The 23,649-nt window shown below is 47.5% G+C and overlaps 1 protein-coding gene and 1 non-coding gene across 2 annotated transcripts in view; both read left to right on the top strand.

Moving 5' to 3' along the window:
• Nucleotides 1-23,649, top strand: part of EVC2 (EvC ciliary complex subunit 2) — a 161,912-nt gene that overhangs the window by 102,516 nt on the left and 35,747 nt on the right. The window contains exons 14-16 of the mRNA XM_070372684.1: nt 6,096-6,550; nt 11,089-11,293; nt 17,807-17,929. Coding sequence (XP_070228785.1) covers nt 6,096-6,550; nt 11,089-11,293; nt 17,807-17,929 — 783 coding nt within the window. The remainder of the gene's footprint in view (nt 1-6,095; nt 6,551-11,088; nt 11,294-17,806; nt 17,930-23,649) is intronic.
• LOC138988360 (U6 spliceosomal RNA) lies at nt 3,799-3,900 on the top strand. Its single transcript, XR_011464662.1, has one exon. It is a non-coding gene; the product is annotated as a U6 spliceosomal RNA (small nuclear RNA).

Genomic DNA, 23,649 nt, shown 5'->3' on the forward strand with positions numbered 1-23,649 from the left:
AAGTGAAGAACTAAAAAGCCTCTTGATGCAAGTGAAAGAGGAGAGTGAAAAAGTTGGCTTAAAACTCAACATTCTGAAAACTAAGATCATGGCATGTGGTCCCATCACTTCATGGCAAATAGATGGTGAAACAATGGAAACAGTGACAGACTTTATTTTCTTGGCCTCCAAAATCACTTGCAGATGGTGACTTCAGCCATGAAATTAAAAGATGCTTGCTCCTTGGAAGAAAAGCTATGACCAACCTAGACAGCATATTAAAAAGCAAAGACATTACTTTGCCAACAAAGGTCCATCTAGTCAAAGCCATGGTTTTTCCAGTAGTCATGTATGGATATGAGAGTTGGACTATAAAGAAAGCTGAGCACCAAAGAATTGATGCTTTAGAACTGTGGTATTGGAGAGGACTCTTGAGGGTCCCTTGGACAGCAAGGAGATCCAACTAATCAGTCCTAAAGGAAATCAGTCCTGAATATTCATTGGAAGGACTGATGTTGAAGCTGAAACTCCAATACTTTGGCCACCTGATACGAAGAACTGACTCCTTGGAAAAGACCTTGATGCCAGGAAAGATTGAAGGCAGGAGGAGAAGGGGACAACAGAGACGGTTGGATGGCATCACGGACTTGATGGACATGAGCTGAGTAGCTCTGGGAGTTGGTGATGGACAGGGAAGCCTGGCGTGCTGCAGTCCCTGGGGTCACAAAGCGTCGGACGCAACTGAGCGACTGAACTGAACATCTTCCATTAGTTGGGAGTTTCAGTTCTGCAGAAGAGCTCGTAGATGTTGTTATATGTATCCCTTGAGGCAGAACCAGGACCCTGCCCCGAGGCTGCACTCTTGTTTCTTGACTGCTCCTCCCTTGTCTCCAGTCCCCTCCCTTACCTGACTAGAAACTATTTGAAAGGTTTCAGTGCCCAGGAGCCCCACAGGGTCCTGCTTGGTTTCAGAAGGAAGCTTAGATTTGGAATTTAGGAAGCTCAATTGAGCAGCCTGTCAGATAGAATTGAAGGAGCCCTAAGGTACAGACCTATGGGAGGCTCTAGTACTTGACCAGATCAGAAGTGATGAGACCATGTCCTGAGCGTGGGAACAGTGACAGATTCAGGAGATATGAGATGTCAGGATGACATAGGTGGCTGCCAGGATGACATAGGTGGTACCATTCAGGAGGGAAAGGGAAGCAGAATAACTTAAATTGATTGATAGAAACTCTACTTTTATTACCGAGTGTTGGGCCCAACAGGAAGCTGTGATTCTTATCTCAGCCATTGAACTCCACCCCAGCTTCAACATTGCCTCATCCATCTCCATTGGCTCAAGGATCAAAGCAATGGGGCTTATAGCCATATTTCTCTGATGGTCTGGCCTGGTTCATGGTTAGGATCTGCAAGGATGGATGAACTGCAGAAATTCCAGTGATTTTCCATGAATACAATTTCTTACAGTTGCTTTTGCTAAATCTTGTGAGTGCCACAGGGTGGGAATGCCACTCTGCAAAGGCAAAGGTTTGTGTTGTATCCCCAGCACTGAGGACACAGGTTCTTAACCTGTGTTCTTAACCAGGTTCTTAACCAGTATTTATAGAAGGAAGAAATTGACACTCTCAGGTCACCTGAACCCATGAACAAAAGATATGTTTGTGCAAAATAGAACCCAGACTATCTGCTGGGTACACTATTATAGGCTTTGCTTTTTATTTCTTCCTTATAATGAGAAGCTGGGTGTACAACTCCAGGGACTATACAGTCTATGGAATTCTCCAGGCCAGAATACTGAAGTGGGTAGCCTTTCCCTTCTCCAGTGGATTTTCCCAACCCAGGGATTGAACCCAGGTCTCCCACATTACAGGGGGAATCTTTACCAGCTGAGCCACAGGGAAGGCCCATGGGTACACTATTATAAATAACACTGTGATTGACATCTCTGTGCATGTCAGCTTTTTTCCCATCACAGGGCCTTTTATACTTTCTGTTATTTCTTCCAGAAATATCCTTTCCCCCATCTTCACTCGACTGAGGTATGACTTCACCCCTCAGGTCTCTCTTGCTGCTGCTGCTGCTAAGTCACATCAGTTGTGTCCGACTCTGTGCGACCCCATAGACGGCAGCCCACCAGGCTCCCCGTCCCTGGGATTCTCCAGGCAAGAACACTGGAGTGGGTTGCCATTTCCTTCTCCAATGTGTGAAAGTGAAAAGTGAAAGTGAAGTTGCTCAGTCGTGTCCGACTCCTAGCGACCCCATGGACTGCAGCCTACCAGGCTCCTCCATCCATGGGATTTTCCAGGCAAGAGTACTAGAGTGGGGTGCCATTGCCTTCTCCGCAGGTCTCTCTTAGGGCTCCTTTATTTTTTAACATTTTTAAAATTCATAGTAGCATAATTATAGCAAATATAATTACATTTGATGATGGTCAGTCTTTTTTTTTTTCTTTTCCATTATAGTTTATCACAGGATATTATATATAGTTCCCCATGCTCTACAGAAGGACCTTGTTGTTTATCCATATAGATTCTTTAAAAGACCTCTGTGACCTCCTTATTTAAATTGTGTCTCATGGGTCTCAGGGTTTTTTCTCTTAGAATATCTTGATTTTCAGTTCCTATGTGCCTGGGATGTGGTAATAATAATAGCAGACATTCATTGAGGCCAACTCTGCACCAGGCCCTTCTCTAAGAGCTACCTACACATTTTATCTGGAGCAAAACGAGGACTGCAGCCCAAGAGGCAGCATCTCTGATATCTCTGAGAGACTGCTCCAAAGCAGCCGTTGGGGAGGGTCAATATATAAGATTTTAGTGAAGGGGGAGTTCAGTACCATTAAGCACTCATTTTACAAAAGGTTTTTTGGTAGTCATGAGGATCTGATGTCACCATGAAGGGATTTAGTGCTTCTCTAGATACGAGGAGATGCAAGGGTTGAGATCATAAAATCTCTTTCTAAAAACGTCCACCTATCTAGAGTCCTGTCCCACCAGGGTCCCTGGAGCACAGAGCATTTCACTCACCCTGAACTCCCTCAGGGGAGTTGAAGGTCACCAGCCATAGCAGAATGGGCTTCAGTCTCCGTGGAGGCAGGTGGCAAGTGCCTTTGTTGTTCAGTTGGCAATGTTCTTGGTAAGTGCCAGTTTGTAGTTGACACACGTCTTAAGCAGCTCATTGACTCCTCACAGCTACTCTATGAGGTAGATCCTATTGTTATCCTCTTTTTATAGTTTAGGCACTGGACACACAGAGAGGGCTAGACATGCATTTGGGGTAACTCAGCTTGTAAGTGAAAGAGCCAGGATTGGAACCCAGGTGGTCTGCCTCTTGAGTTCTAACCTACTCAATAAATACGTGTTCAACAAAAGTCAAACAAATGAAGTTTTCACTACATTTTCAGTTATTTCCTTAAGAGTAATTTTCTTTTCTGGGGGGGCAGACACTTATCAGCTTTATTAACTTACTTAAAAGCCATGAAACCTCAAACAAAAGAGGCAATGCTTAAAGTTCAGCTGGATGAAGCAAATTAAGCCTTTTCCTTTGCCTGGATCCTCACCATAAATCTTGCCTTTGAATTATCAAATTTGCCACCCCTTGCCTTGGGAATATTGTGATTAATAGAGACAGAGGCAGATTTTGTCTAGTCCAGGAGGTGAGAGCAGGAAAGAAAAAATACTGTGAGTGAAGAAGGTGGGAAAAAGATGCCCTGGATCCTTCTTTGAAACACATAAAAGATGATCACATTTTACTAAAGTTCAATCAAGTTACCTGCTCTTCTCCTTTGGGGGGGATGTGTTAAGAAGATAGAGTCTTGTGTTTGCTTTGGCAGCACATACACTAAAATTGGAATGATACAGAGAAGATTAGCATGGCCCCTGCATAAGGATGACATGCAAATTCGTTCCATATATTTTTATACTGATTCACATTGTTGTACAGCAGAAACTAACACAGCACTATGGAGAACAGTGTGGAGATTCCTTAAAAAACTGGAAATAGAACTGCCATATGACCCAGCAATCCCACTGCTGGGCATGCACACCGAGGAAACCAGAATTGAAAGAGACATGTGTACCCCAGTGTTCATCACAGCACTGTTTGTAATAGCCAGGACATAGAAGCAACCTAGATGTCCATCAGCAGATGAATGGATAAGAAAGCGGTGGTACATATACACAATGGAGTATTACTCAGCCATTAAAAAGAATACGTTTGAATCAGTTCTAATGAGGTGGGTGAAACTGGAGCCTATTATACAGAGTGAAGTAAGCCAGAAAGAAAAACACCAATACAGTATACTCATGCATATATATGGAATTTAGAAAGATGGTAACGACAACCCTGTATGAGAGATAGCAAAAGAGACATAGATGTATAGAACAGTCTTTTGGACTCTATGGTGGGGGGGGAGGATGATTTGGGAGAATGGCATTAAAACATGTATAATATCATATAAGAAATGAATCGCCAGTCCAGGTTCCATGCAGGATACAGGAAGCTTGGGCATGGTGCACTGGGATGACCCAGAGGGATGGTATGGGGAGGGAGCTGGGAAGGGGGTTCAGGATGGGGAACACGTGTACACCTGTGGCGGATGCATGTTGATGTATAGCAAAACCAATACAATATTGTAAAGTAAAAAAATATGTATAAATTAATTAATTAATTAAAAAAAAGAAAAAAATTAGCCATTAATACTGAACACCACATACAACGAGAATCACTGGTGTATGTAATCTGCCACATTTCTAAAGCATGCAGTCACTCCTATTAATGTAAATTGAAGCCGGCTATACTGGTCTTGGGCTTCCCAGGTGGTGCAGTGGTGAAGAACCCACCTGCCAGTGCAGGAGACGCAAGAGACCTGGGCTCGATCCCTGGTTCGGGAAGATTCCCCTGGAGGAAGAAATGGCAACCCCCTCCAGTATACTTGCCTGCAGAATCCCATGGACAGAGCAGCCTGGCAGGCTACAGTCTATAGGCTCACAAAGAGTTGGACATGACTGAAGCGACTTCATGGGGTCGCAAAGAGTCGGACACTACTGAGCAACTGAACTGAACTGAACTGAAGCGACTTCACGCACACGTGCACACACACTGCCCTTACCAAAGTTAATGTACTCATAAGGAAATCTTGAGAACTTTAGTGAAGTCACCTCTCCACAGCTCCTGATGCTAATCCCAGAGGTCAAAGAATTGTTTTGATTGAGAAAAACACAAACATAACCGAAGGCAAGGGAAAAAAAAAAATAATCTTAATAGAAACGTCCTCTCTTGTCGTTTAAGGCTTGACTGCAGGGAGAAATCAATAGTCCTTCCAACTCTGAACACACTCTTGAAGTATTTCTCTCCTGTTGGCCTATTTGCAGAAAAATTTAGTTGGTTTTCCTTTTATTTCTTCTAGTATTTACAATAATTTTAAATTTTTAATTGAGGATAATTGCTTTACAAACTTGTGTTGGTTTTTGCTGTACAACAAAGTGATTTAGCCATAAATGTGTGTATATATATATATATATATATACATACCTTATATATATAAACACACACACACATACATACCTTATATATATATATATACATACATACCTTATATATATATACATGCATACCTTTTTTATATACATATACATACATACCATATATATATATATATACCATATATATATATATATATATATATATATATATATATGCCTGCCTCCTTCCCCACACCCCAGCCTGACTCTCTAGGTCATCCTTGAGGGCCAGGCTGGGCTTCCTGTGCTACACAGCAGGTTCCCACTAGCTATCTGTTTTACACATGGTGGTGTATATATGTCAGTGTTACACTCTCAACTTAGTTGGTTTTCGAAGAGCAAAGCATTCATTCCAAGTAACCATTCAGTAGTTCCTTTCTCCTCTGCTGCTGTCATACTTTGGCTTTCTCCATCGGTCTTTAAGAACATCAGTTCCTTTTTTTAAAGAATAATTTGCCAAATGTGCGATAGTTGGGGAAAGGGCTGTTGATATTCTGCGCCTCCTGCAACTATTCCCCAAAGTGTTTTCTTGAGGGCTGTACCTGCCAAGCCCCGCCCCCTGCTAATTGTCTGCTCTGGAATTGCTGGCAGCACAAGGAACAGCGGAGGGAGCAGCTATCCATCGCTGAAGCCTCTGGGGCTGCTGAGGATGCCGGCCAGTACCTGGGCCAGTGGCGGGGCCTGATGGCTGAGCACAGCGCCGCCCTGGAGGAGCTGCAGGAGCGCCTGGACCAGGCTGCCCTGGACGAGCTCAGGGCCCTGACCCTCTCGCTGTCCGAGAAAGCCACGGAGGAGCTGCGGCGCCTGCAGAACTTAGGAATGACCCAGGAGCTACTCAAGCGTGGGGTGCCTTGGCTCTTCCTGCAGCAGATCCTGGAGGAGCACAGCAGGGACCTGGCAGCCAGGGCCGAGAGGCTGGAGGGCGAGGAGAGGGACCGGGGCCAGGAGGGCGTCCAGAGCGTGAGGCAGAGACTGAAGGACGATGCGCTGGAGGCCTCCACGGAGGAGCAGGCAGAGCTGAGACACTGGGAGCGTTTGATCTTCATGTGAGTCTTAATCCCTGTGTGTTGCCCTCTCCTCCTCTGTTCCTATTGGTGGGGGAGGGATTCCACCTGCTGGTTATGGGCATAGCCAGACACATGACACCTGATCCTGAGTCTGAGATTTGATGTGGCCCAAAGGTGGGGCTTTGGCCACCTGATGCAAAGAACTGACTCATTTGAAAAGACCCTGATGCTGGGAAAGATTGAGGGCAGGAGGAGAATGGGACAACAGAGGATGAGATGGTTGGATGGCATCACTGACCCAATGGACATGAGTTTGAGTAAACTCCAGGACACAGAGGCCTGGCATGCTGCAGTCCATGGAGTCACAAAGAGTCGGACATGACAGCAACTGAATTAAACTAAAATAAAGGGGGCCTTCGGTTGTGTGATACATGCCAGCAAAGCTTTGGCAGCTGTTTGGGGGTGGTACATCAGATTGGAAACTGGAGGAGCCTCAAACACCACCTGCATGGGGCAACAGAAAGGAATGAAATGTGGGCAATGTATAACAAAAATCTGGGTTTAAATCCCAGCACCACCACCAGTTGTCTGAGTGTAGACAAGTTACTTAACCTCTCTGAGCCTCATCTTTCTTGTCTGTGGAATGGGATGACAATGCTCAGTCATTTATGGTGTTTTGAGTAGCACATGATGCTACTGGGTTGTTAGAAAGTGAAGAAAGCATTTTATAAGAAGTCGGGAGGTAAAATTTCTAGTTCTGATTCCATGACTCAGTGATACCCTCAAGGATTCAGCCCTCAAGACCTTTCTGCTCTGCTATACTCAGTGTGCTGCCTTGGTCCTTGGGCTCATCCCTTCATGGTTTCATGATGGCTGCTGCAGCTCCAGGAGGCACACACATCATCTCTTTCAAACATCTGCAGCATTGATCTTCCCTATCCTATTGGGCAGGACTACATCATAAGTCCATGCCAAACTGTTCACCTGCTAGGAGGCTGAAAAGGCCATGATTGTCTTAGACTAGAGGGCAGCACTTCTTCTTTAGGCTTCGAGGGATACATGGTTTCTGTAGCAGCTATTCAACTCTGGCCGCAGCGTGAAAGCAGCTACGGACAACCCGTAAATGAACATCACTGTGTTCCAATAGAACTTTATTGATAAAAACAAACAGTGGGCCAGATTGGGTCCATAAGCCACAGATTGCCAATTCCTGCCTTAGACCACTCAGGATTCCCTCCCTTGGGCTACTAGGGGTGTTTATATCTCCAACATTGTTGGAGGATAACCCCTGTAAACAAAAGCTGAGCTGACAAGGGACAAGGAAGTGACTCTAGATTAGACCATTAGATCACCATCTAGTAAAATGCCAACTCCCAGCATTGACGAGGGGTTGCGTGAACGAGTATGTCAGTCTTTTAACACAACCTTTGATCCGAAATAAGTGGATGGTAAGAGGTACCTGCCATCATCACCACCATCATTCCTATGCAGGAAGAACTCAGATTATCAGGAGGAGAACATACACACAGGTAGATGATTGTGATGAGCAAAGCAGGAGCAATTAACCAGGTGATCATGTGGAGGATCAGGATCTTTACCATGATAGGAAGGAGGTATATTTTAGGTGCTAGCCTCTGAGCTGGTACTGGGAGCTAGAGATGAGGGGACCCTACCCACTGGTGCTGTGCTGAGAGGAGGCAGGACTGGGTGGTGAGCAGCTTGGTGGGTCCTTGTCTGGGTGTGAAATGGGAAGACCAGTCTCACTGCACAAAGAAACAAAATCAAAAGCCCCACCAACAGCAGCACAGTGGAGAGAAACAATAACCCCACCTCCCTAGTCTACTTATTTAGAGTAATAGAAACTGTTTACCTATAAGGGCATAGTTGTGGGCATTTGGCTATAACTTAGTGCTACTTCCTTAAACCAATGGACCCACCAATCAATATTCCATTTCTCTTTGAACAAAGCAACCCAGAAAACCCTATTCAAGCGAATAAACAAAACCAAAGCCCTTTGACCATTCTTTCTTCAGTGTGACCATTCCACAGTTTAACTTGGATCTTAGCCACAATTTCAATTCTGAATCTACAGCTCTTTTGATTAGAAATGGTTATATTGACATAGGACATCCTAGGTGGCTTAGTGGTAAAGAATCCACTTGGCAATACAGGAGACGCAGGATACATGGGTTCAATTCCTGGATCAGGAAGATCCTCTGGAGGAGGAAATGGCAATGCACTCCAGTATTCTTGCCTGGAGAATTCCATTGACAGAGAAGCCTGGTGGGCTAGAGTCAATAGGGGTCGCAAAGAGTTGGACACAACTTAGCAACTGAGCACATACACACTTATTGACATAGGATCATAGAGAGGGTATTGGGGGTTGGGGGTGGTGGGTAGGGGAAGGAGTCCCTCCCAGTATATCTGCTCAGTCTGTCTGTCCACCTCCTCTCTTGAGCCCCATGCTGCTTGCTTGACATCTGTGGGCTTCTCCACCTGCATCAAAGCCTGGGCTCTCCTTGAACCCTTTCAGGGACACCAGATAGCAGAGCGTCGTTCTGCAATGCCCATCCTTCCTTGGTGGCAGTAACATCCATGGAGCAGGGTCCTCCCAAACTCTGTGATGCAGTGTCTCTGCCTTAAGTGCTCTTCCCTGGGGACTGACCCTCCGCCCAGCAAGGAGAGGCCCCAGGTGTTGTGGAGAGGGAGGTTATCTTGGTGTGGCTGAAGTGACCTCTCCCTTCTTTCTCATCTCTCTTTTTTTCATGATTCTGTCCTTGTTTAGCTCACAGTCTTTGTTAGTTTTTGTTGACTTGAACAAACAAGATGCTGTCTTCTCCAAGCCCATACAAATCAGACCCTTAAATGCCACTTCTTATTTGCACAAGCTGTTCTCAGCAGTAATTATTCAGTTCAATCTGCATTTGACCAAAGTCTCTTTACTCCATCCAACCTGTTTGAGCTGGCTTTTTAAAGTCTGTGGATTGGACTTGACATTCTCATTACCGGATGGTCACCTTCTTCACCTTCATTTGGTTCCATTTTGCTGGAATATTACTAAAGCTGCTGCTGATAAAACAGAAAAAGAGAAATCTTACTTTTCTATCAGAAAACCTCTATGATTTTCCCTAGGGTTAAAGAGGGTCAACTAACAGTATACACAATGTGAGTCTGCTTATATACTTTGCTTATTTAAGACTCTAAGAGGTTGCAGCCTTTATTTCTGAGGCATTAAGTAGAAATGATGTTGCACAATAGTTTGGAAACATATTTTTATAAGTTTCCTGATTTCAAGTGGAATGGAGTTGCTGTACACTTGGTCTGAGGAAATGAGAATTCATCAAGATGCATATTTTACCAAAGTCTTTAAGACCTTGTTTCTAAACTCCTGCCTGTATGTTAAACTCCTGCAGGGCAAAGACAGTCTCCCGTGTTCCTGTATGATCCTGGTGCCTATCTAGCTGAGCATCAAGACCAGACCACCCAGCACACGTGTGCATGTCCAGTTGTATCCAACACTGTATTCTCATAGACTGTAGCCCCCCAGGCTCCTCTGCCCATGCAGTTCTCCAGACAAGCATAACTGGAGTGGGCTGCCATTTCTTTCTCCAGGGAATCTTCCCAACCCAGAGATCAAACCCTCATCTCTTGCATCTCCTGCATTGGCAGGCATACTCTTTACTGCTAGGCACCACCTGGGAAGTCCCTAGACCACCCAGGGAAGAATAAAGACTCAGATTCATTTCAGAGTTACTTTCACCTTAGAAGCCACATAAGCAGCAAATATGTGGGGCAAGGATTTCCATGAAGGAAGGTACAAAGGAGCAGCTGTGGTTTCCTTATGTGCTTCAGAAAAATTGATGGGTCCCATGGAACCCTGTGGGCTTGAGGCCTTCAGACTGTTTCTGGTTGGGGGCCCACATCAGCTCTGAAAGTCTTATTCTGTTCCCAGGAGAGAACTTTCTAGCTGAGCCGAAATTGCACACCCCTCCATGGAAATTTGGGCCTGATAGACCTGGCCCTGGCCTCCCACAGCAATGTCCTGCAGGTATTTCCAAATTTTAAAGCATCCACAAAGTGTATTTTCTGCAGCCAGTGCTGATCAGACATTGCCAGAATAATCAAACAGATGATACGATTTCATATCTAACGCAATATGGTGGCTCAGTGCTAAAGAATCAGTCTGCTAATGCAGGAAACACGGGGTCAATCCCTGGGTGGGGAAGATCCCCTGAAGAAAGAAATGACAACTCACTCCAATATTCTTGATTGGAGAATCCCTTGGACAGAGGAGCCTGGAGGGCTACAGTCCATGGGGGTCACAGAGAGATACAACTGAGCAACTGAGTGCGCGCACACACACACACACACACACACACACACACCAGCATGACACACATTAGGTGCTGAAGAAACCCATGTGGAATGAATGCCTGATCCAGGAGATGGCGGGCGTTTCCGGACATGGATTTGAGTAATGGAATCTGAGCTTTGAATTTCCACTTCCCCATCCCCAGCACAACCCACCCTGTCTTCTTTTTTTTTGCAAGAACAGACGACTCTTCTTGCTTTTCCAGGAAGCTCTGCTCTTCTGCCTTCTCCCTGTCCGAAGAGGAGCTGCTTGGGATGAGGCAGGAAGTTCACGGCTGCTTCGCTCAGATGGACAGGAGCTTGGCCCTCCCCAAAATCCGGGCCCGAGTCCTGCTGCAACGATTCCAGACAGCTTGGCGAGAAGCAGAGTTCCTCAAACTGGACCAGGCCATGGCTGCCCCTGAGCTGCAGGTAGGATGGGTGTCTCGGGGCCTCGTGCTGGCAGAGGCAGGGCCTCCTCCAGCTGCTGAGGCTGTAGAATCCGGCTCCAGTGCCGCCCTCAGCCCTCGCCATGTTAGCATCGGGCATTCCCGGAACCGCCTTAAGTTCTGTAGTGGACACCCTGGTACCTGGCTTTGCACTGTCCACCAGCAGTTATGAGTCTCCACCACTCATGGTTCACAGGTCCACCCCTCTCCTGGGCGTTGATTGCCCTTGGTGGTGGGAGCCACCTGGCCTGAGAGGTGACTCTCCCTCCTGCCCCTCCCATAGCCACAGCCAGTGACCCACGCAGGAGGCTTGTGTAAGTGGTATGAAGAAGATGCTCATTTCAGCTCAGGTGGAAAAGGGCATCTCTGATCCCAGGGCTTGGAGAGTGATTTACAGATGCCTGTGTGGGCTAAGTCATTTCAGTCGTGTCTGACTCTTTGCAACCCCATGGACTGTAGCCCACCAGGCTCCTCTGTCCATGGGATTCTCCAGGCAAGAATACTGGAATGGGCTGCCATGCCCTCCTCCAGGGGTCTTCCTGACCCAGGGATTGAACCCGAGTCTTCTGCATTGGCAGGTGTGTTCTTTATCACTAATGCCACTGGGAAAGCCCTGACATGCCTATAGTGAGCACCTGTTGCATGCCATCGAGAGGCAACTCTTGGGTGCTGGGTTTACTCCGGAGCCCCCCATGGGCCAGTCAAGGCCAGAGCCCCCACCTTACCTAGCCCTTTCCTCCTCCTGTCCTGGTTCCCACACCTCCTGTGGCTTGCTCTGAACTCCTTTCTCAGGAAACAGCGTTCACCCCGGTCCCTGCTGTCTCTGGCTCTGCCTCCGGGGAACCTGACCTCTACAAGGCCTTTGAACTTGCTGTTTCCTCTGCCAGGAACATCACAGGGCCAACTCTTTGCTGTTTCTTCACATCTCAGTTCAGATGTCATCTACACAGAGGTCCTCCCTGAGCACTATCCAAAGTCAGCACCTCCGCAAGCATCCTTCAGAATGCTGTGTTCTTGCTTCTTCGTAGAATTGACTGCGATTTGGAATGTCCTGGTTGCTCAATGTACTCATGGTCTGTGCACCAGCCCCCACCAACAAGCTCCCTGTTTGTAGTTCCCATTCACCACTCCATCCCAGCATCTAGAATGTGCTTGGTGCTTAGTAGGTGTGCAGTGAGTGTTATTGACTGAACCAACCAACCAGCAGATGTGGGCAGAATGTGGGGACTTCCCTTGAGGTGATATCACATTGATGTTGAAAGCATTTCACATCACTTACACTTCTGTCAACTCAGCTGTGGCTAACAGCAGGGCCGGGAGTAGGTGTTCTGTCCTCATGTTACAGATGAGAAAACTGACCGAGAGGAAAAGTGAATTAATTGACTAAGGTAGGACAGAGTAGAAGGACTGGTCTTGGAGCTGGTGCTTTCTGACTTTAAACCCAGTGCTTCTCCTTGAGGAGGAAAAAAAAAATTCAGCCACATCCTTTCTGAATAAAATCAGTGAACAGCACCAACTTGGAAGATTTTATATCGTTTCACATTAAAAAAAAAAAAAAAGGGCTTCCTGGGTGGCGCTAGTGGTGAAGAATCGCCTGCTGATGCAGCAGACATAAACGACTCGGGTTCAGTCCCTGGGTCAGGAAGATCCCCTGGAGAAGGAAATGGCAACCCATTCCAGTATCCTTGCCTAGAAAATTCCACAGACAGAGGGGCCTGGCGGGCTACAGTCCATGGGGTCACAAAGAGTTGGACATGACGACTTAGTATGCACATTAAAAAAAAATAGTGAGTTGAGAATTCCCTGGCAGTCCAGTGGTTAGAACTCTATGCTTCCACTGCAGGGACCCTGGGTTCCATTCCTGGTTGGGGAACTAAAATCCCAGAGGCTCTGCAGCACAGCCTAAATAAATAAATACATGAAAATAGTTTTTCAAAAACGTTATGATTTTATTTTGAAGTGTTTTTTTTTTTTCTATTTCTCTTATTAGAATGTTGCAAGATATATAAAATGGTGATACTTACAGAGTTAGGAACAGGTTATACCCAAAAATGTGTAAAAAGTTTTGGAAGAGTGAGTTAAAAATATATATATATATCCATGTAACTGAACTGAAGTGTGTTTCCCCTGCTTTTGAGCTGGACCAAGGACTGAAGGGCTGATACCAGCAGGAATTAACTGTCTGACTGTAAGCTGTTCAAAGTTCTGGATTTTGAAAGTGAATTGGCCTTGTGTCCCAGAGGGGCAGAGCATCTGCCCTGGGCCTAAGGTTGGACCCTGGAAACCCTGTAGAGATGCAAGGGCGGAGGTGAGGGATGGAGCCTGCGGTTGGCTGAGCCTGGGTATCTTCACCAGCAGCACCATGAGAAGAGCATCATGGTGAGCAGACCTGGGAGGGCACCCCCAGGAGCCACTCCATTGCCAGGCCCTCCTCTCCTGCCAGCCTGGGGGTGTGGACAAGTTATCCTGCAGGCAAGCGAGCTGGGAGCTCGGACCTAAAAGGTTTTTTTATTCTTATTTCATCTTATTTATTTTAGCCTTCTTTTTCTTATCCATCATTTTTTCATCTATAAAATGAATATAAGGAAGATCACTGTGGGAACTGTTCAGTCCCAAAGTTGTGTCTGACTCTTTGTGGCCCCATGCACTGCAGTGCACCAGGCTTCCCTGTCCTTCACCATCTCCTGGAGTGTGTTCAAATTCATGTCCATCGGGTCGGTGATGCCATCCAGCCATCTCATCCTCTGTCATCCCCTTCTCTTCCTGCCTTCAGTCTTTCCCAGCATCAGGGTCTTTTCAAATGAGTCAGTTCTTCGCATCAGGTGGCCAAAGTATTGGAGTTTCAGCTTCAACATCAGTCCTTCCAGTGAACACTCAGGACTGATCTCCTTTAAGATGGACTGGTTGGATCTCCTTGCTGTCCAAGGGACCCTCAAGAGTCTTCTCCAACACCACAGTTCAAAAGCATCAGTTCTTTGGTGCTTAGCTTTCTTTATAGTCCAACTCTCACATCTATATATGACCACTGGAAAAACCATAGCCTTGACTAGATGGACCTTTGTTGGCAAAGTAATGTCTTTGCTTTTTAATATGCTATCTAGGTTGGTCATTGGAGAAGGCAATGGCACCCCACTCCAGTACTCTTGCCTGGAAAATCCCATGGACGGAGGAGCCTGGTGGGCTGCAGTCCATGGGGTCGCACAGAGTCGGACATGACTGAGCGACTTCACTTTCACTTTTCACTTTCATGCATCGGAGAAGGAAATGGCAACCCACTCCAGTGTTCTTGCCTGGAGAATCCCAGGGATGGGGGAGCCTGCTGGGCTGCTGTCTATGGGGTTGCACAGAGTCAGACATGACTGAAGTGACTTAGCAGCAGCAGCAGGTTGGTCATAATAACTTTCCTTCCAAGGAGTAAGCGTCTTTTAACTTCATGGCTGCAATCACCATCTGCAGTGATTTTGGAGCCCAGAAAAATAAAGTCAGCCATTGTTTCCACTGTTTCCCCATCTATTTGCCATGAAATTATGGGACTGGATGTCATGATCTTCATTTTCTGAATGTTGAGCTTTACGCCAACCTTTTCACTTTCCTCTTTCACTTTCATCAAGAGGCTCTTTAGTTCTTCTTCACTTTCTGCCATAAGGGTGGTGTCATCTGCATACCTGAGGTTATTGATATTTCTCCTGGCAATCTTGATTCCAGCTTGTGCTTCTTCCAGCCCAGTGTTTCTCATGATGTACTCTGCATATAAGTTAAATAAGCAGGGTGACAATATACAGCCTTGAAGTACTCCTTTTCCTATATGGAACCAGTCTGTTGTTCCATGTCCAGTTCTAACTGTTGCTTCCTGATCTGCATACAGGTTTCTCAAGAGGCAGGTCAGGTGCTCTGGTATTCCCATCTCTTTCAGAATTTTCCACAGTTAATCAACACAGTCAAAGGCTTTGGCATAGTCAATAAAGCAGAAGTAGATGTTTTTCTGGAACTCTCTTGCTTTTTCCATGATCCAGCGGATGTTAGCAACTTGATCTCTGGTTCCTCTGCCTTTTCTAAAACCAGCTTGAACATCAGGAAGTTCACGGTTCACATATTGCTGAAGCCTGGCTTGGAGACTTTTAAGCATTACTTTACTAGCGTGTGAGATGAGTACAATTGTGCGGTAGTTTGAGCATTCTTTAGCATTGCCTTTCTTTGGGATTGGAATGAAAACTGACCTTTTCCAGTCCTGTGGCCACTGCTGAATTTTCCAAATTTTCTAGCATATTGAGTGCAGCACTTTCACAACATCATCTTTCAGAATTTGACATAGCTTGACTGGAATTCCATCACCTCCACTAGCTTTGTTCATAGTGATGCTTCCTAAGGCCCACTTGACTTCACATTCCTGGATGTCTGGCTCTAGATGAGTGATCACACCAGTGTCTGAGGCTCTCGTAAACTCTTACAGACATGTAAGTCAGATTGCTCCCTCCTCTTTCCTTCAAGCCTTTCCTTGGCACTTTCTGCTAGGATACAAGTTCTACTGTGGTCTCAAGGTCTCTACTGTGGTTTCCACCTAATCTGACCCTTGATGAGCCATGTGCTGGTAAACTGACTCTGGATGGAAGTTCATTGTTCCTGATTTGTAGCATTTTCCCATTTCCCTCATGTCAGTACCCATTCTACGGTCAACCGACTTGACATCACAGCACGTGGGCGCTGAGAGAAGTGTACATGAACAGACCCTCCGCTCCACTCTCGCTTCACCCCGTCCCAGTGCCAATCCTCGCTCTAGGTTTCAGGATCTTACCCTCCAGGCCAGCTCTGTTCCTCAGAGGCCCTGACTCACAATTTCCTTCTTTTGTGTGGTCTCACCTCCTTTAGAACAGGAGATAAAAACTAGTTCACTCATGGAGTTAGTGAGCCCAGCCTGAGTGCTTAAAGACATTGGGCTCAGGGGTCTGGAGGCTCAGTGTCGAGTTCTCAGGGCTCCTGTGATGTGGCTGAGGCCACTGATTCTTTTCTCCTGGCCTCAGTCTCCTCCTCTGTCCAATGGGGCATCTGAACTCAGTGAATTATCCTTTAGGTGCTTGCCTCCTCTGAGTGGGCTAGGGCAAGCCCTGAGGACATGCTGGTCCCCTCTAGTGTTATCACCATGGTCATGAGAGTCAGGGCGGAGACTGGTGGGCAGGCCTGAGTCCAGGTTGAGAGCAGGCTCTGGGAGCTCATGGCAATGAAAGAGAGGAGCAAGGGTGGGCATGTGAGCCAGGGAGCGCAAAGCACCAGCCCTCGCGGGAGTGACCACTGACCACATGTTGCTCTGAGCCTCTTAGGTGGGGTGTGTTACGTCGCGTTGGTTGTGCTCCCTCGGGCTGTGCTGCACTGGGCTGTTGTGCTGTGTTACATCATGCCCTGTTGTCACATTCTCAGGTTACGTACCTTCTGTTGTCACAGAACTCTGCCATGTCATAGCTATAGCCTGTGGTGTGTTATATTGGATTGTGTTATGCTGTGTGTATTGTGTTACATTGTTGTGTTTCGTATGTTATATTATGTTGTTATGTTTATGTGGTTTAGGGCCTCCCCGGGTGGCTCAGTAAAGAATCCACCTGCAATGCAGGAGACCTGGGTTTGATCCCTGGGCTGGGAAGATCCCCTGGAGAAGGGAATGGCTACCCACTCCAGTATTCTTGCTTGGAGAAGCCCATGGACAGAGGAGCCATGGGGTCACAAAGTGGGACACGACTAAGTGACTAACACTTATGTTACATTGTGTTTTGTTTTGGCAGTAATCTTGTGAGGTAGGCGCTATTATCTCTGAGGCTCAGAGATTGTAGCATCTGCTACACTCATTCATTCATTTTTTGAATATCAGTTTACTGAGCACCCACGACCTCTTCCTTAATCCCTCTCACATTTGCTGTGGGCTTCAGATCTTTGGGGTCTGTTCCCAGATTTTCACACTCCTGACACCTTGTCCTGCCAGGCTCAGCTGCAGTGTCACTTCCTCACCTTTGGGAGCAGCTAGTATGTGTGTGCAGGGTGTGCAGATTGCTGTTCTAGGAGGATGGTCTATGTCAACACCCCCTGCCCCGGCCCTCAAGCACAGTGCTTCCTTGAATGGATGCATGCAGATGTCCTCAGCAGCCATTCACCTCTGCAGGCGTGTCCCCATCCACCCAACGTGAGATAACAGCCAGCACGCTCATTCCATTGCCTTGTCTTCATGGCACTCTCTGAACCTCTGAGAGAGTCTTTTTCCATCTGCAAAGCTCCGGTGCTGCCCACAGGCAACCTTCTCCTCCCCTTGGTGGGACGAGCCCCCAGAGTATGCCAAGATCAAAGGCCAGTGACCAGAGCTCCTTCCAGGAAGGCTTCATCTCTCCACCCCTCTCTGGCTAAGACAGCTGTGCGCTGCAGAGAGCTGCAGGAGTCTCTCTGGGCTTGAGGAGATCGAGGGCTGCACCCGCCTGCTGGTGATCACTTTCTCACCCATGTTTTCTCCCCACTCCAGCCACAGTCCAAGGCCAGAAAGCCACGCTCCAAGAGCAGAAGCAAGATAGACCTTTTGAAGAAGTGCACTGAAGATAAAATTCAGCTGTTCAAGGAACAGGCTCCCGAAGACCTGGTTGAAAAGGTCAGTGTTTCGTTCATCACAGGGCTGGCCGCCGCCTGGTTTGAGAGCACACAGAGCCCTCAGGGGCTGTAAGTGTCCGCCTCCATCCTGCAGCTGGCTTTCACGCCGTGCTCACATCCTGCACGTGGGCACCGCCCCCACCCCCGTGCCTCTCCTCCTGGCCCTTCTGCCTGGAACGCTTTTCCTCCACTTCTCCACCCAGAGGTCTCAGGTGTGTCCTTCACGCTTCCCTCTGGCTCGGTGCTGAGGGGTTCACTTGTGCTGTTTCCCTCTGTCTCCCCCTATATCTTGCCTGCAACCTGACCTCCCTCTCCAGCCCCCTTTCCTCATCTCCCCAGCGAGGCTTTGGTTTGTCTGTACACCATGTATGACACATGCTGCTCATCTGTCCTTCCCTCTTCCTGGGTTTGCCTTTCCGCCTTTCTTTACCTGGACAAGTCAACTTTGTCCTCAGCTGTCCCTTCTTCCAGGAAGCCTTCCTGGAACACCTGCTTTCTCTTTCACCCCTCCCCTACCCCGCCCCCATCAGCTTCCTTTCCTGTCCCAGCATGCCTCACGCTGTGCCTTCATCCACTGGGATGCTGAAGGGCCCATGATTCCTTGGGTGGTCCCTGCTCTCAGAGATGCATATTCTAGACAGACAGCCCTTAAAATGCATGACTATGGTCAGCGCCATTAAAGAAATGAGTAGGATGCTGTGATAGTGCTGGGGCAGGGGGATGGTGAGAGGGAAGTGGAATCAGCAGCAGGTGGGAGGGTCAGGTCAGGTGTCTCTGAGGAGGTGAGGTTTAGGAGTTGACACCACGTTGTCACTGCTGGGGTGCCTGCCACCTCCCCCAGTAAGGGCAGGCCCTTGGAGGAGTGTGTCAGTGAATGGATGTATGGACCATATTCTAGAGCTGCTGTTTTTGTTCCTACCTGCTGTCCCACAGGTCGTTTGCCTAAGTTTTAAAATTATTATTATTTCTTAACTGTATTTCTCAGAACACAAATGCGTCATCTGGCGAAGAGCCATAGCGTCTGCTCTGGGCAAGGTCAGGTCCCTTCCGGGTGTGCCAGGTTGCTGATGTCCCCTGAGACCAAGCGGTAGCACCCTTATTCCCACTCGTGTGCTATGTAAAACTGAGACATGAGACAAAGACTAAGGCAGGGACAGGTGGAAATACCATCTGTCTTACTGTTCAAGGCTAATTCAGGAGCTAGAAATTATGAGAGCCAAATGGGCTTGCTAAGCACCCCAGAATTAAACGGACCAATCTCAGGCATCCGTGGGGTGTCCTGGGGGCAGGCTTCCTGGAGGAGCAGGAATGGGGCTCCAGAGCAGAGCTGAGCCAAGCCTGCCCAGGGGATTCCCAGTTCACCCAGGAGGGGACCAGGAAAGGGGTGGAGGGGGCAGGGGCTACACGGAGGAACTAGCAACATGGCAGGCATGGCAAGACATTTCCCCCAACGCACACTGGTTTGGGACCCACTGTCAGACTTAAGGGGGCTTCCCCAGTGGCTCGGTGGTAAAAGAATCTGCCTGCAATGCAGCAGCTGCAGGAGACTTGAGTTTGACTCCTGGGTTGGGAAGATCCCCTGGAGGAGAGCATGGCAACCCACTCCATGTTCTTGCCTGGAGAATCCCATGGACAGAGAAGCCTGGCATGTTACAGTCCATAGGGTCCCAAAAAGTCAGACATGACTGAAGCGACTTAGCATGCATGCATGCACGTCAGACATAAGGTGGATATTGTCAGAGAAGGATAAGTTAGGGATTGGTTTGGTGGGAGTAATGGGTGGCCTGAGCCATAGCCAAGGACACAGTGCAGGTTTTGGGGAGCCCAGAGAGCCTGTAGCCCCATGCAAAGGCTGGTTTGCTGGAGTCTGGGGTCTATCCAGGGGGTGTGGGAGCAGATCTGTGGTGGAAGGATCTCAAGTGTTGGCTGGGAAGACAGGCTGAGTCTCATCAGCACCGAAGAAGGAGGATAGAGACAGTGAAGGATGGGGTTAGAAGTTCCCCAGGTTCCCTGAGCCAGACGCAGCAGCCCACCTTCCCTGAGTTCCCCTGACCCCACGTACATCCACTATTCTAACCTGTTTCTCACTCATTCCATAGGCTTTACCCCTTCTGACTTCCCTCAGAAATAGGAATGATCCATATCCCTATTTTACAGATGTGGAAACTGAGTCTCCAACTGAGTTCACCTGGGTTTCTGTAACCAGGAGGTGGTGGGCCCAACATTTTAAAGCTGTATCTCATCTTTGTCTTCAGGGCCGACAGGGAATATTGTCATGGAACATGGTTATATCCTGCAGTTGTGCAATGTTGGATGAGCATGCTTTGGCTCCCACATCTGTTAAATACAGAGAACGACAGTAACAGCCCACCAGTTTGTGAGGAGCAGTGGGCTGGAAGGTGCTTTTCCCTTTGGAGTGGGCTCCGTGCCCATTTCTCCCAGTGATGGAGCAGCTCATAGACCACCCGATCCCAGGCTCACAGAGAAAGGCAGCCAAGAGTCACTTGTCAGCTGTGACCTTTTCACGACAGGCCATCTTCACAAATGGCTGTTACACTGCGGCAAGTGCCAGTAAAATAGGCACTCCCCAGTCCACGGCTTTGATGTTCCCCCCGAAATTGATCGGCCGCATCTCAACATCCAAGCGGGCGTTGTTCAGATTTTTTATTTGCAGGGTAATTGCAGAGAAATGACAGTGCTTGGGCGGGGGTGGGGGTGGTGTGGTATGCGAACAGCTGAGAGTTGTTTGATCTTGTTTCAGCACTGGGAAGCCCCTCTAAGCTCATGCAGCTGTCAAAATGGAGCAAGGAGGGTTGTTGACCACTGCCCCAAGATCCATGGTCAAGCCCCAGCCTGGCTGGCACCCGGGTGTCCCCAGAGGGACCACAGCTTCACGACTGGGGCTGCAGAGCAGGCTGGGAGCACCTGGCAGGCACCCCCTTTCTTAAATAGAATCTGCATCAGATATCCCCCCACCCTCAGCCCCAAATCGCTATGTCCCTGGTCAGGACTCTTCTGTCTGGAAAGACTGAGGGAATTACCCAAGGTCACGCCATCAGGGAGGGGTTGAGCTGGGGCTCCCACAAGGCACTTCTGTCTCCATCACCTGTGCCCTTCCTGTCACGGGGCTGGGCTTGTAGTGACTGCAAGGAGGCTTCTGTCTCCCAGCAGGACTGGTTGATCCTCCTCCCGAAATCCCCTCCCTTGCTTCCACCTGTCTTCTTTTCCTTGACCTCCTTGGCTTTCCCCTTTTCCTCGGTCCCTTTACCTCCTCCTGTAAGAAACATTTTGTGGCCTTTTCTCTGGGCCTGGCCCTGTTCTAGGATCCTGCTCTTGAGACATTCACAGTTTTAGATGAGCAGGCAATTTGTGCATGGACCATTTAGAAGTTTGCCTCTTGCTTTCACATGAAAGCCCCCCTGACTACCCTGAGCTCTGCCTTGATGAGGGGAGTGTAACTCCTTTGGAAAGAGCTGTGTGACTGATTCAGAGAGGAAAAGAGAGACCAGCAGAGGGATGAATGTTGGCCTCCTACCTGGCCACCTTTTCTGTCCAGTGGAGAGGTTATCAAAGTAAGATGTTAACGCTGGTCAGAGGAGCTGTCCAGGGTGGCTGGAGTACACCCATGACCCTCCACAGATACCTGGTCCTTCTGATGGGCTCATTACAAATGCACAGATGCAGACTTTCAACCTGGGGGATATTGGGGGGGCGTGTATATTTTAGAATAAGTTAACCAAGTTCTTGATGAAAGTGAAAGAGGAGAGTGAAAAAGTTGGCTTAAAGCTCAACATTCAGAAAACTAAGATCGTGGCATCTGGTCCCATCACTTCATGGCAAATAGATGGGGAAACAGTGGAAACAGTGTCAGACTTTATTTTTCTGGGCCCCAAAATCACTGCAGACGGTGATTGCAGCCATGAAATTAAAAGACGCTTACTTCTTGGAAGGAAAGTTATGACCAACCTAGATAGCATATTCAAAAGCAGAGACATTGCCAACAAAGGTCCGTCTAGTCAAGGCTATGGTTTTTCCAGTAGTCATGTATGGATGTGAGAGTTGGACTGTGAAGAAAGCTGAGTGCCGAAGAATTGATACTTTTGAACTGTGGTGTTGGAGAAGACTCTTGAGAGTCCCTTGGACTACAAGGAGATCCAACCAGTCCATTCTAAAGGAGATCAGTCCTGGGTGTTCTTTGAAAGGAATAGTGCTGAAGCTGAAACTCCAGTACTTTGGGCACCTCATGTGAAGAGTTGACTCACTGGAAAAGACTCTGATGCTGGGAGGGATTGAGGGCAGGAGGAGAGGGGGATGACTGAGGATGAGATGGCTGGATGGCATCACCGACTCAATGGACGTGAGTCTGAGTGAACTCCAGGAGTTGGTGATGGACAGGGAGGCCTGGCGTGCTGCGATTCATGGGGTCGCAAAGAGTTGGACATGACTGAGCGACTGAACTGAACTGAACTGAACCAAGTTCCAAAAGAAATCTCTGTTGAGGTTGAACTAAAATTAGAGGCTCATTTGAGAATTGTCTTCTCCAAAAAGTTGGAATGTTTCTTATTTTATGTAGACCTTCTTTTAGGATCTTTAATAGGATCTTTCCATTTGTTTCCATTATATAGGGTGAACCTCCATCTCAATATGCTTGGGACAGTCCCAGTCTCCCCTTCACCGCATGTCTGTTCCCATTAGCTTTCCCTTATATTTTAAGCTTAGGTGACAAATTCTAGGGTCACATATACCTAAGGTCTTGTGTATTCCTTATGGTGATTCCCAGATATGTTACAGGTTTGGTTGCAATTGTGAATGATGACCTATTTTTAATTATGTTTGGGGCTTATTTGATACTGTTGTGAAAAAGTCTTACCAATTTTTAAAAGTCTTGCCAGACTTCCTTCTTCTGTCTCCAGAGCCAGACTGCTGAGTGCAAGTCCTAGCTCTGCCACTTTCTAGCTGTGTGACTTTGAACAAGTTGCTTAACCACCCTGTGCCCTCCCTAGTGTGCTCATCTTTCAAGTGTGATGGCAGACATACCTATCTCTTGGGATGGTTGTGAGCATGTATCTGTTGATTCTACTGATTTTTTGCCTAATAATTTTTGTGCTAAGTGGCTTCATTCACATCCGACTCTTTACAATACTATGTACTGTAGCCTGCCAGGCTCCTCTGTTCATGGGATTTCGCAGGCAAGAATATACTGGAGTGGGTTGCCATTCCCTTCTCCAGGAGATCTTCCTGGAGATCCAGGAGATCCCAGAGATTGAACCAGCATCTCTTACATCTCCTGCACTGGCATGCAGGTTCTTACCACTAGCACCACCTGAGAAACCCATAATAATGCATCCTGTATGCAAATAATCACAGTTTCGTAACCTCCCTTCTGGTCTTTGCACCTCAATTATTTTTCTTATCAGTTTGTGTCCTTGTCTGGTTATTCCATCAACTCTCTCATTTCCATTGGTTGATTTTTCTCTAGATTATGAATCATATTTTCATGCTTCTTTGCACACATGGTAATTTTTTATTGGATGCTAAACATTGTAGATTTTACATGTTAGGTACTGGCTTTTGTATTTTCTTTATTACTGTTGGAATTTTGACATGTACATATATTGGGATTCATTTTGTCCTTTTAAGACTTGCCTTATTAGGCTGGGTCCAGGAAATGGCAACCCACTCCAGTGTTCTTGCCTGGAGAATCCCAGGGACGGGGAAGCC

Source organism: Bos mutus, chromosome 6, assembly GCF_027580195.1.
Source record: "Bos mutus isolate GX-2022 chromosome 6, NWIPB_WYAK_1.1, whole genome shotgun sequence".
In the NCBI taxonomy this organism is placed as follows: Eukaryota; Metazoa; Chordata; class Mammalia; order Artiodactyla; family Bovidae; genus Bos; species Bos mutus.